The sequence below is a fragment of the Danio aesculapii genome, chromosome 10, assembly GCF_903798145.1.
Source record: "Danio aesculapii chromosome 10, fDanAes4.1, whole genome shotgun sequence".
Taxonomy (NCBI): domain Eukaryota; kingdom Metazoa; phylum Chordata; class Actinopteri; order Cypriniformes; family Danionidae; genus Danio; species Danio aesculapii.
This window is the reverse complement of record NC_079444.1, coordinates 31505887-31521177: the sequence shown is the minus strand read 5'-3', so window position 1 is coordinate 31521177 and position 15291 is coordinate 31505887. Positions and strand designations below refer to the sequence as shown.

Below are 15291 nucleotides of genomic sequence, written 5' to 3'. Positions count from 1 at the left end.
CTCTCTCTCTCTCTCTCTCTCTCTCCATAACTATCCACATATTTTTTTCTCCTTCATGTATGTGTGTCTCTGGGCATTTCTTTGAAGAACGAGGTGGTTTTCAGGAGCAGGGATGCTTTATACATCACAGTGACCCAAAGGCCACCGGTTGTGCCTGAAGAAACTCTTGATCAGTGACTGAAAGCTGAAAATAAGGAAAAAATAACTGTCTAAAGCACAGTCTAAACAAATACGGCAATTATAAAAGCATTTATTATTAAGAAGCTACAGGGATATTTTATACATTGAGTATTTTTGCTAGGGAAGCACCGATATGGAATATTTAACCACACTGCTGTAATGGCAAATTATTTTCTCTCATTCACAAGAAATATGTTTTAACGTAAAGACTGAAATTGAATAAAGTCAGAAAAAGTTTGTCTTTTAATTGCTCTAATTCTCTAGAGAATGATCAGTTTACACACAGACAGCCTTTGTGAGCAAAAGGGTCCCAGATGGGCTCAGAGGCGTTTTTAAAGACAATGATTTAGGTAAGAATTTCTTTACAGCTCCTTAACTCTTAAACAACCAATAGATGACACATGATTGTCTCGATGATAATAATGCATTTGATCTTTACTTTAGCAAATCCTTAATTAATTTATAATATCAATATATAATTGTCAATCATCAATTTATGATCATCAATATTAAAAATTTCCATCACACTGTAAAAATGCTGGGTTCCACATTTGTGTTAGAGCAGCATAAAGGAATCAAGTTAATTTATCAGTTTTTACAAATTTAAGTGGATTGAACATAAAATAGTTAAGTTGTCCCCTAAAAAACTCAAGAATTGTGTCGATTCAGCTCGTTTTAAATAAGTAGTTTGAACAAACAACAAATGTCATTTTTAATGCAATACAGATACTACAACTTTTCTGCATTATTGCAAAAATACATACGCAATAAAGGCAAACATAAGGATTGAACACATATTCAAATCCTAACTTCAGAAAGGTTTTAACTGATCATTTTAATGTTTTAATTAACTTTGTTGCATGTAAATAAATCTAAAAATCTGTTTACAGATAGATCATGAATAAAGTCAACCCAGGCTCATTCTCTGTGTCTCTAATGCGGTTCAATATAATATTGCTTAACGGCCCAGCCCTAAGCACCATGTCATTAATTATCTCTATTATTAAAAATTAGTTTCTTTATTTCATCTATATTTATTGGTGTATTGATGAAACATCATAGACATACTCAGTTTATGCATGAAACGTATCTGTTAAAAATTGGTATAAATAGTCCCCTACTAATACAAATTTTTCACAACATCTTTTCAGAGACAGACAGTAAGTTGCTGTCACTGCATTTCAGGACTGGATGATTCCTGACCAGCCATATGAGATTACACTGGATTTCAGCACTGGTAATTACTCTGTCACTTCCTTTACAGAAGCTCACCAAGATTACTGTTTTCCTGAGTTGCATTAACTGGATTTTCAGGATTCATTTAGTTTCATGTCACTAGTTTGATGCTCCATTATCAAAAAATAAATAAATAACAATCAAAAAAAGAGGAGTGAAGATAAGGTGAATCAACATGAACATGATTGGAATGTATTATGAATATGATTTTGAATAAATTGCTTTCATATCACAATATGCAAGTACAATGGAAACCTACTAAGAATGAAATGCACTCGTTGACATTCATTTCCATGCACTGTTTGCATAGATTTATGTAGTAATTATGCAAATTAGGAAATGATGCATAGATACCCCTAAAATAACAATTTTCTTTAATTTAAATGTACATCGCTTGGTTAACCTGAACTTTATGTTGTTAGCTAGTAAAAACGCCTGAATTGCATCCTGCTAAATGAACCCACATTGATTTTAGGTTTGAGTGAGGATCTGTACATGCCTTTGCGGGCTGACAGGAAGGAGTCTCAGCGTCTGACCTTGGTGTCTCTAATCATGAATTGTTACACAGTTTCCTGTTAGATCAAACAGAGGGCAGAGAAAAAGCGTCCGCACACCGTCAGCCTGCATGAGCTCAGTATATACTAAACTGACACATCGGAGAGACAACCTGCCACTACACCACATCGAGTTAAATCGAATGGAAAAAAAAGAATGGACACACACTTGTGTTTTGAGCTGCACTGGGATTCAAAATGATCATTGGTCAATAAAATAACTATAATAATTAAAAAACAATCACTGAAATATAAATACATGAGCTTTCAAATTAAAAAAAAAATTAAAAAAAGTTATATTATTAAAGTGGAAAAATGTCTACATGTGGTTGAAAATGTTTCCTCAGTGTTTCTCAACCATGTTCCTGGAGGACCACCAGCTCTGCACATTTAACCAAACACACCTGATTCAGATCATCTGCTCAATAGCAGATCCTGAAAGATCTGTATTGTGTGTGACAGACAAAGGAAACATCCAAACATGTGGGCTGCATCCGAAAGCGCATACAGTATAGTATGCTAAAAACAGTATGTGAGCCGAGTAGTATGTCCGAATTCATAGAATTCGAAAAAAAATAAAAGTCCATCCGATGCACGCTATGCTATCCCATGATGCCCCATGAAAGAATTCATGAAAGGGAGTGAAGCGATGCAACTGACATGAGTAGGTCATGTGTCATGACAAAATGACAGATGTAGTACGTCCAAGTTCCATTCATACTACTCACATGAATACTGTACTGAACCTACTTTTCTAACAGTCGAGTAAACTTAAATTAAAATGCAGTACCTACAGAGTAGTATGGGATTTTAGATGCAGCTGTAGTGTTGGTGGTCCTTCAGGAGAGTGGTTGAAAAACACTGGTGTAATAAATAAAACTACCGTATTTACCATAAGGCGCACCAGATTTTAAGACGCAATCTTAATTACGGGGTCTATTTCTGTACTAAACCTATACATAAGGCACACCGTATTATAAGGCGCATGCTAAAACATATGATCTCACAAAACGGTGAGTTTAGTTAACTTTATTCTACTAATTAACAATACACACATTATTTTTTAATCAATCTTCTCACACAAATCCATCAAAGTCCTCATCTTCTGTGTCTGAATTAAACAGCTGGGTAATTTCTCCATCAAACATGCCGGGTCATTATTGTCGGAGTCAGTCTCATTGCCAGTTGGCTGTTGAGCAAAGAAGCCGGCTTTCGCGAAAGCTCGGACAACAGTTAAAACAGGCATCCAGGGCGCTGCCTACCAGTCTTAGTAAAGGTGTGTTCACCATCTGTCATCAATCGCTCCCACGTTGCTCACAACTTCATTTTGAACGCCCTGTTTAAACCAATGTCCAGCAGTTGGAGTTCTTTTATTAATCGCTGCTAGTGTACGTAGTGTACGTATTACATCCCTGTGTCAGCGGGAAATGCTCCGACAGTCAATCTAGTGGAGCGCTTACCAATGTCGCACAACAACATTTTTACAGATTTTTGAACACATAAGGCGCACTGGATTATCTGGCGCACGGCTGATTTTTGACAAAATTTATATATATATATATATATATATATATATATATATATATATATATATATATATATATATATTTATATATACATATGAGTATCATCAGATTAATGCTCATTTTATAGTTAAATGTTATCATCATCTGCCTGATAAGTAAATACGGTCCCAGTTTATATTAAGTGGCCTTAATTATGTACTTACACTGAAATTAATCATTTGTTGAAATGTACTTATTGTGTAAATACATGTTTACACTGTACTTATGCTTGTGCTTGATTAAATACCTGCATAATTACATCTGTAATTAATGTCTGTAATTACATTTATATTTACACTGTTGACCATCCCTTACAAAATTAACTCACCCTCAAACCAAACACCAAACCTGTAGCTAAACTTACCTGTATCCCTGTATATGTAAGTACATATTAGTTAAGGACACTTAATATAAAGTGGGACCATTTTTAAATTAAAACACAGCTGTCTAATGTATCTATGTGCATTTAGTTTTTGTAAATCAGCCTCATAAAAGTGTATATCAAGTAGCGCTGGGCGATATGGCAAAAATGCAGTCAATATTAATTATTTTCCATACAAAACAATAGTTATCTATATATTCAATATCAGTTGTTAAAGTGTCCAAATTGAAAAAAAAAATCCCAATAACGACTGAAGCTACAAATTAGAGGGTCCATTAAATATCATAACCTATTTTCAGTGGCCGATAATCTTTGGCGGATGAAAATTTAGTACATCTCTAATATCAACACAGTTCTAGATTCCAATTGTTGCACATTGCTGCTGTGTGATTGGCTCTTAGATCAATATAGGATAAAAAAGTCCAGGGCTTTTCATTATCGCAAATTTTATTGCGATTCGTTTATTGGCCCAGCCCTAATATCAAGATTAGTTTTTGTGATAATACTACATTATATTTAAAATGATCCAGAAACGTTTCCTAGTGATGGGTTGCAGCTGGAAGGGCATCCGCTGCGTAAAACATATTGGACAAGTTGGAGGTTCAATCCGCTGTGTCAACCCCAGATTAATAAAGGGATGATCAAATGATTCTTGTCCTAAATATGTCTGGAAATATTTTTCGGTCTATTGTTATACTCAATTGTATTTTAGCCTGTGTCATAAAAATAACTTTCATTGTTTCTTACAAAAACATGTTTTCTCTGATGAGGCCGGTCACAATATTCAATATATCGACTTATCACACAACACGTGGACATGTCATTTTTGGTGATGCAATATAAAATCGCCCATCCATAAAAAACTATTCGAACATTTTAGCTGATTGCACAGCCTTGCTATCTCTATTGAAGGTGTCATTGTAAGAATGGTTAATAAAACACTATAGTATTTACTATAAATTACTATACTATATTTTCATGTGGATATGAGATGATCAAAAATAGAACTGTCACTTTTTTTCTAGATCTTTCTTATTTCACCTTGGACATTTTTGTTAGTATTATTTATTATTAATATCATTCATTAATTCATTTTCTTTTCGGCTTAGTCCCTTTATAAATATCCATTATTAATAAATATTTAACATTTATTATTATTATTTATTTGTTTATGATATCGGTTCCAATACCTAATTATTAAATCGTTAAAATGACTGTAATTAAATCAAATATTCTTGAGAATAAAATATTACGTGTTCTTTGGAAGAGTGTTCTTGCATTATGATGTTATTATAATGTCAAAATGGTCTTAAAATAACAATAATATAGTTTATCGCATTACATTTTGCTGCTATATCTCGTACCACAAAAAATAGATCTAACAGGCCTACTGATGATGTTTATTGATGTAAGTGTGGGGCAACCTGTCAATCACATGAGATCGACCAATAGCAAAGAGCAATCATCTAATTAATTCTCAATAAATAAAAAAAATTCCTCGTCTGAGAAGCAGATTTATTTGCAAATAAGGGGAAAAAACCAACCTTCTAGATAACAATTTAGGCCAGTGAGTCTAACTTCGATGGATTTATGTGTATCATGCATCTGTGTAATGTTTATTCTTAGCTCATAATGCATGGAAAAATTGTCAACACAAAGACACAATAGAAAGTCAAAAGACAATTGGTGGTTTGTGTGTAAAAACAAACAGCATCTATAAATATTTCCCTGAGCAATAACACATGTGCTATACATCATCACTGTACAAGCCATGTGATGTAAAAACCTCATCAAGCGGATAAGGCATGTGTTCTTAAAAATGGATTATGATGCCATTACGCTTATATGTGTGTGTATGTGTGTGTGTGTGTGTGTTTCCAAGAATGTCAATAGGCGAGGAAGAGAGTTGGGAAAGTCGCCCACTAGTTTTCTCATGACCCCAGACCGCACTGAGCATGTTCCTCTTGGGACCTAGCACTAAGAGAGGGACTCCTCTTGCTTCCGTATATGGGACATCCTGATACACAACACACCCCATATCTCAAACCCCAACCAACATGGCAGGAATGGGAAAACTTCAACTCCTACTGCAATGACCCCAAAAAGTGTTTGGACACTTAAGACACAAAGTCTGAATCATGCTGCATTACATGAAAGCCTTTTCTCTGATTTGAAAAACAAAAGATATTTCTGAAATGTATAGTTAGGGCTGAGCACTTGATTGGTGATAGCATGCTAAATAATGCAGTATTCGATAAGTGACACGATGTTGTAATATTGGTTTCAAATGAAAAAATTAGACACACCTGTCCAATTGCTTGCTAACACAAATTTCTAATCATTTCCAATCAAATAGCAGCAACTCAATGCATTTAGGCATGTTGACATGGTCAAAACGACATGCTGCAGGTTAAACTGAGCATCAGAATGGGGAAGAAAGGTGATTTCAGTGACATTAAACGTGGCATGGTTGTTGGTGCCAGACAGGCTGCTCTGAGTATTTCAGAAACGGCTGATCTACTGAGATTTTCACGCACAACCATCTCTAGGATTTACAGAATATGGTTCGAAAAAGAGAAAATATCCAGTGAGCGGCAGTTTTGTGGGTGCAAATGCCTTGTTAATGCCAGAGGTCAAAGGTAAATGGCCAAACTGCTTCAACTTAATAGAAAGGCAACAGTAACTCAAATAACCACTTGTTACAACTAAGGTATGCAGAAGAGCATATATGAACGCACAACACATCGAACCTTGCGACAGATGGGCTACAACAGCAGAGAAACAGACTGAGTGCCGCTCCTGTCAGCTAAGAACAGGAAACTGAGGCTACAATTTGCACAGGTTCACCAAAATTGGACAATAGAAGATTGGAAAAACGTTGCCTGGTCTGATGAGTCTCGATGCCTCTTTCTGCTGCGACATTCGGATGTTAGGGGCAGAATTTGGCGTGAACAACATGAAAGCATGGTCCATCCCTTTATGACCACAGTGTACCCATCTTCTAATGGTTACTTCAAGCAGGATAACACTTCATGTCATAAAGCACAAATCATCTCAGACTGGTTTCCTGAACATGACAATGAGTCTTGACCCAAAGGATTAAGGCAGTTCTGAAGGCAAAAGGAGGTCCAACCCAGTACTAGTAAGGTGCACCTAAAAAAGTGGCCGGTGAGTGTATATTTAATATTACTTTAGGGAAAATAAAAGCACCACTACAACTTCTGAAAGTGCACAGCCATGTGATAGATAAATAAATCAATGTTCGATATACAATACAATATTTTCACATCGGTTTCAAATGATATAACCAACATAAAGTTCATATTATTTTAGGGAACTACTGAAAGTTAACAGCCAAATTATACTGCTGCATAAAACAAATCAGACATTTTAACATGTAAACAAACAAAAATAAATCAAATTAATATAATTAATATAATTAATATTAATAAATAATAATAATTAATAACCACTTTGCTCCACTGAGTTACAGTATATCAACCTGAACTCATCAACATTAGGAAAACTTGACACAGTAAATTATGATATACATATAGCACACCATAATGTGATATATTGCACATTTGCGATGTTTTGATAAGTTCAATATATTGTTAAATCCCTATTTATGTTACAAATTTCCATAGATAAAATAATGCATGTCCGATATATGTTTATGCTTTATATTGGAATAAAACAGTGCTGATCTGACCTGAAACTTGCATGGGTTTTGATTTGCTTTAATGTACATGAGAAGTGTTAAATTGCTTGAAAATATGAGAACAAAACACAGAAATCTTGTGATTTAGTTTAAAGCCATATCAAACAGAGCTGACATTCTCAATTGCACTGACAAACAGTGTGGATGAATGTTCTAGTAAGAAAGCTATTCATGGATTTACTGTAGTGAATGGTATTGTTGTGGGAGCATTTAAATATGATTTGTGTCATATTACTAATGTAAAAAGTAATTGAATATAATTACTGTAGCTGTTAGTATTAAGCTAGCATTCATGCATTTGTTATTATTATTAATGCATTGGGCGTCACGGTGGCGCAGTGGGTAGGATGATCGCCTCACAGCAAGAAGGTATTTCTGTGTGGAGTTTGCATGTTCTCGCTGTGCTCGCGTGGGTTTTCTCCTGGTGCTCCGGTTTCCCCATGTCCAAAGACATGCACTATAGCTGAATTGGGTAAGCTAAAACTGTGCGTAGTGTATGTGTGTGAATGAGTATGTATGGATGTTTCCCAGTGTTGGGTTGCAGCTGGAAGGGCATAAGCTGCGTAAAACATATGCTGGATAAGTTGGTGGTTCATTCCGCTGTGGCGACCCTTGATTAATAAAAGGACTAAGCCGAAAAAGAAAATGAATGAATGAAGGACTTAATGCAATCAGGTTAGTGTTTCTTCATATAATTATGAGCATAGTAATTCCGAGGTATTACCTACTGTATATGATATTGTGAATGAAAATATTGCTACACTTTAAACCTATTAAAATATTTTTTTACTGGACAAATTTCAGGTTTCGTGATTTGATTTAAACATGAAGGATTTAAGAAATGTCAAAATTTGCATTAAAACTCTAAAGCACGGGTGCCCAATCTTTTGGAGGGCAAAACCAAATATCGTTGACAGCCTATAAACTATATTACATTAAAGTTGCCAAGGGTAGTTTCCTAATTTATTTCATAATATTTCAAAATAAATAGAAAAGATTACTTTAAATTGTATTATCTAATGCACTATAACTTTTTAAATGATAACTTATTGCAATAAAAACATAAACAATCACATTTATAACACACTTGAGTTCAATGTTGAATAAACTAGTCAAGCAGAGTCTGCCTTCGGCTTGATTTGCTCATCATATTCTCTGCATTGTCAGGTGACAGCATGTACATTTAAACAAAATATGATTCATTTACACCGTTCAATTGAAACATTCTCCCGCTCTTCATAGATGTCATGGCTGGCCAAATCAAAAGTTATTATGGGCCAGCTTTGGCCCGCGGGCCCTAGTTTGGGCATCTCTGCTCTAAAGAAATAAAGATTTAAATTTATTGTGATAATTATCTATATTAACTGATATGAAACATGTTATTGTGCTAATTTTTGGGTCATATCTCCAGGCCTATGGTTTGTTTTACAGTGTTGTAACAGTTTATCCTGAACATTGTTCCAACAGAATTAAACAGAGATATTTAGATATTTGAAGTCCTCAAATACATTTTCATTTACATTTCACAGTAGCAGTATAATGAGTTGCTCCTCTATATCTAAAAATAAAGATCGGACACACAAACACTTCAGCCTGAAATTACTTTCTTCAAACCATGTCGCCAAAAGGCCAACAGGGGGTTTTATCAAAAGCCATGCTTTGACTTGCGCACGCTAGCAGAGCCATGCAGGATTATAGTAACTTATGATGTTCTTCTGAACTAATTTTATCCCTACCACCTGGGCTTAACGCAGAAACCTGCGATGGTATTTTCCTCCGCTATTTCATTCCAACAGGCTTAGTAAATCCTCAGTTTGCACTACAAACATGAAACCTGCAGCTCCAGATTTCACATTCATTAAACCTTTTCCTGTGGACAAATCACAATTCGCAATTTCTCAGTTGCTTCGTATCTCTAAACAGCAACTAAGTTGTCGATTTTTTGGTGTCTAATCTATAGTCAAGGAAACACCCTGCTGTTTATCATTTCACATTATTTTGCACTGGCAAGAAGAGGATGCACCTGCGAAATGAGTGTGTATGTGTGCATGTATGCATGAGAAAACAAAGATCCGTAATCTCAGTTGCCTCATAAGTCAGATCCTGTTACTTACTGCACAACTGCTACAGTCTTACTACGTCACTCGGTTTCAAACAATATAAATTGTTTATGCTTCACACTCAGGATAATTCAAGGAAAATGACATTACTGCCCAGAAAAGGACTTTGTCAAAGGACTCCTTATAAGTATAAAACCACACCCAGGCTGAAATGTATCTGGTGTACTGAGGTGTTTTGATAACAGTGCTTTATAAGGGTATGTGACTCATCTGCCATTCTAAGTGGAATACATATGAATTGCACTTTACACATTTATAATAGTGCATAAATTAATACATTATATATTCATTCATTTTCTTTTCGGCTTGGTCCCTTTAATAATCCGGGGCCACCACAGCGGAATGAACCACCAACTTATCCAGCACATGTTTTACATAGCGGATGCCCTTCCAGCTGCAACCCATCTCTGGGAAACATCCATACACTCTCATTCACACTCATACACTACAGACAATTTAGCAAACATAAAGTTGGTTCATTCTAAATTCATGTAACTCACAGTGCATTAATGCTAACCAAGCACAACTTTGGATTTTAATGATGCATTAGTGGATTTTAGGATTAATAAATCATGTACAAGTATTGTTCATTATTAGTTCATGTATACACTGACTAATAGAACCTTATTTTAAAGTGTGACTGGACTATTATATATTTTTATACATTGATGTTGTTCCTTCCTAGGTCATGTATACATTAATAGAAGCATATTGTAAAGTATGACTGGATTATTATATTTCAATGCATATACATATTGTTCAATCTTATATCATGTATACATTAATAGAAGTGTATTGTAAAGTGTGACTGGAATAATATATACTTTTATGCATTGATATTGTTCCTTTTTAGTTAATGTACATAACAGAAGATTTTATTGTAAAGTGTGACTGGAATATTATATTTTTATGTATATACATTGATATTGTTCATTCTTAGTTCATGTATACATTAATAGAACCCTATTGTAAAGTATGACTGGAATATTATATATTTTTATACATTGATTTTGTTCATTCTTAGTTCATCATTACATTAATAGAAACTTATTGTAAAGTATGACTTTAATGTTATATTTTAAGTATATACACAGATCAATACTGTTGCCATTATACGTTTAATAATGGTAAAACTTTTTAATAAGGTATATGCTTATTAGTTAATGTATTTACTAATAAGGACAAACAACAAACAACGCATTTATTACAGTAATTGTTCATCTTCGTTAACGTTATTTAATGAAAATAAACTTTAGTTTATGCTAACTCTCAGTGCATTAACTAATGTTAAAACACAAAATATAACTCAATAATGTATTAGTAAATGCTAAACTATATTCATTTTTAGTTTATGCTAGTAAATATATTATCAAACATTAACTAATTAAACCAAAGTGTGACCTTTACAATCTATAAACTCTGACAACAGCTCTGACAAAACTGAACTCAAATACTGTAGCTAACCAATCACCCGAAATGAGAAAACATGAAGTATTTACGCTACTAACAAACACAGTAACAGTTTACACAACGTTGTAAAAGCAAGCCTACCTGAAGAGAAACAGCAGAGAAATGTGAATATTGACAGGTAGGTGTGAAGTTTTGCTGAAGTTCGTGTCTCCATGGTTCAGCATGTGAAGAAGAGTGTCCGCTCTGCGCGCGCGCTCGTCCGTATTAACAGTGCGCGTGAAGTAGATAACGTTTATCTACAAAACAAATCAAAGCACCGAGACGCTTTCAAGTGTCTCAAAAACTGAGTGCTCTCCTCAAAACAACGACGCTGTTCACCGCAGGAAGACCGACGCAACATCCAAGCTGGAACACATCTTTGGCTCTTCGGAATTCAGTGGTATGAGAGTGAACAAGTGTCCGTTTGTTTCGCGCGAATATCCCAGTGGATTCTATCAGCGCGGGAGTTTCTTTACGCACCACACAGACAGACTGCGAGTGAACACTGAACAGTGCCTGCACTTCAGTCTGAGCGGAGTGAATATCTGCTGGCGAGTTGTTGCACCTGCACTCGCGCGGAACGCCCCCCTGTGCGCTGACACGTCATCACTACTGTTACAGGTGAATTCAGCTTGATGAGACCCCACTGAGCTTACATATGAACTGATGAAATAATTATAGATAGATGATAGATATTACATGGGTGGATGGAAAATGTTATAACCACATAATCTAAATAATATATGGATGGATGGATGGATGGATGGATGGATGGATGGATGGATGGATGGATGGATGGATGGAAGAATGTAAAGACACACGCGTGCATAGATAGATAGATAGATAGATAGATAGATAGATAGATAGATAGATAGATAGATAGAAGGATGGACGGACGGACGGACGGACGGACGGACAGACAGACAGACAGACAGACAGACAGACAGACAGACAGACAGACAGACAGATAGATAGATAGATAGATAGATAGATAGATAGATAGATAGATAGATAGATAGATAGATAGATAGATAGATAGATAGATAGATAGATAGATAGATAGATAGATAGATAAATGAATAGATGGATGGAAAATGTTAAAACGAAATCATCTAAATAATGGATGGATGGATGGATGGATGGATGGATGGATGGATGGATGGATGGATGGATGGATGGATGAAAACGTTTTTACAAAATAACATAGATAGATAAATGGATGGATGGATGGATGGATGGATGGATGGATGGACGGATGGATGGATGGATAAAAAAGTTGTTACAAAATAACGGATGGATGGATGGATGGATGGATGGATAGATAGATAGATAGATAGATAGATAGATAGATAGATAGATAGATAGATAGATAGATAGATAGATAGATAGATAGATAGATAGATAGATAGATATTTTATTAAACTACATAATATTTATAATAAACCTTATTATCAGATAATATTTAATGAACTATATTAATTGTATTAATTATTTAATTAAATTATTATATATTTCTATTTAATAAACCTTTTTTTATTGTGTTTTCCATATGGGAAACTTTTTTATCACTTTCAATTACTTTTTGTTTTTCTTTCATTACCAAGTTTAAGAACTCTCTATAATGCTTCACAGATCAGTAGTTCATTCATGGTTAATGACTGACCATGAATGCAGTCACAGGTCAAGTCACACAGTGTCAGTTACCCAGGCCGAGTTTCCGAGTTCCATTGAACTCTTTAAAAGAAAGAATAAAAAACACAGGCAGGCTGCACGAGTGCTGTTCAGCGAGACAGCAGCACTAATGTTGTGTAAGTTAGTGTATCTCTTGGAATGATAATGCAGCAGGACAGGGAGTGGAGCTCGTCGCGGCGGTACAGTGGCCTCAGCCCTCGGAGGTGAATACCGTATCACTCCTGTGTCTTTAGGACGGCGTGTTTCCATGGAAACAAGGCTGAGGTGGATGCGGTCGGACTGCTGGATTATTAGGGGCAGATGAGCTCAGGTCTGTGATTACACCCAGGGCTACTCGGACACAATCATGTGGTTCTGCAGTCAAAGCTAATATCTTAAACACACTGGAGCACCTCGCGGGCAAAGTGCATCTACAAAACAGTCAAAGGGAAGGCTGAGCTGGGAGTTTGGGATGGAATAAACAGATGTTTAAGGCAGGTTTTTTTCATGGGTCTGTCAATTTTATGAGTCTGTTTTTATAACATTTTTTTCGGTCTAATGTAAAGAAAACTTTCTCAATTTGTGTTTTTAGATTTCAATTACAAAACTTTTAATTGTTGATTTCTCAAAATGAACAACCTGTCAACCAATAATAAATAAAGTACCTACGATATCAATATTGTGCATGTTCATTATCGCAATATATAGTCTATTTTCAGCCAGTCATCTCTTCATAGTAATCAATAATGCAAAATGCAGGATATACGGATTGTACATTTATTCAGCCAACCCAGGCTCATTCAAGAAACGTACTCCCATATAAATTTCTGAAGAGCCCCAAATACATCCCAGAAGCTACTTTTTTGCAGTTTTTGTTTTCGCATATCCACCAGAGGCCACTGTTGACTGACTGACGACTGACCCATCCTCCACCTTCTGTAAACCTAACCAATAGTGTTTTAAAAAGCACCGACTGACCCGCCCACCCCCTTCGACAGTTTTAAAAAGCAATCCAGAAAAAGAAAAGCCCTCATCTGATTTTTACCATGTTTTCAGATTTTACCACATGCTCATCCTGTTATTTATTTGTTTATTTTATTTTTTGGCTTCTGTTTTTGTCTTGCCTGCTTTCTGGAACCGTTCTTCACCAGACTTAAACCCTGTTGTCGTGATCAACTCCTCTGTGTCTTAAGTCCGCCATCGTACATGGTGAGCTAACTGGACAAACTGGTAAGCGTGAAAAGGTATGGCATCATACCGCCCCGTAGCGTTCATTTTAAAGACGAAATGCAGCCATGTGTACTTTTGGCTACATAATTTGCAATTTCCAGAAATATATGGCTATGTTTTCAGAATGAGCCTATGTTCCTATGTCATTTTCCTGAAGTGAAAAGACAACAATACACTTTATTAAACTTGTCTGGTATGCAGAGGTTGATACCACATGTTAAATCTTCAAAATACAACCATAAATACATCCCTATTGGTCTCTTTTGTCAAGTATAATTATAATTTAGCTTATATTTCATCCATAACACAACTTAGGAGCAAAATTGGTTATGCTGTTAAATATTAGATTAAAGATTAGACTAAATAAACTTCTCTATCAATCATTTGAAAAGATTTTACAACACATGCACTCAATTTGCTAAAATATTTTAGAGTATATCATATCACGTGTGTGTGAGCTTGTGAGTAAGAGAGCAGGCTCTGAGGTGCGGGAGCATCAGAGCATTCCTGGCAACATCTGTCCCCGAAAATCCGGTAGGGGTTGGGTGTTAGGTTCGGGGTTAAGTTGTCTGAATAACACTGTGGTACTTATACCAATGTTGGCGACCCGGGGGTCATACCGTACCAAAATGCTGAGGACAGGGGATGGGGACGCTGTTGAAATAACAGGAGTTTTCCGGGATAAATAACAAAATGTAAAATGGGTGGGTGGCTGAAGATGGGTCTGAAATACGGGAGAATCCCGGGAAAAACAGGAGTGTTGGCTGGTATGCTCACACATACACTATGCATTCTGACTACTTCCATATTGTAGATATGCTGGGCATTTTACTCTGTCTTGCGCTGAACGCTGGCGACCAATCGCAACAGGCTGTCATCGGTCCAATCAGCACAGATTAGCTTCGCGCTAAGGAGGGGCTTAGGAACAAATTAATCACTGAATGAATCATATAGGAGTCGTTGGGATAATTAGGTAAAAATAAATGCATATTATACAGTAAGACAATGAAAGTGTTTTTTTCCCTTGCATGCGGATCAGCCTGTTGTTGGAGACCCTTAAAACCAAAATATGACCCTTTTTAATGTATAATAGGGGCTCTTTAATAAATCACACAACATAATAACGATTCTTTGCCGTTTTACTGTTTTGCGAGGGTATGACATCCTTAGCATGGTGGCATGG

General features: G+C 35.7%; 1 protein-coding gene across 1 annotated transcript in view; it reads right to left on the bottom strand.

Moving 5' to 3' along the window:
* The window catches only part of esama (endothelial cell adhesion molecule a), an 82902-nt gene extending 71157 nt beyond the window's left edge, over positions 1–11745 (bottom strand). Inside the window, exon 1 of the mRNA XM_056467116.1 lies at positions 11310–11745. Within this exon, the coding sequence (XP_056323091.1) occupies positions 11310–11382 (73 nt within the window). The 5' untranslated portion in view covers positions 11383–11745. The remainder of the gene's footprint in view (positions 1–11309) is intronic.
* Positions 11746–15291: the final 3546 nt, after the last annotated feature.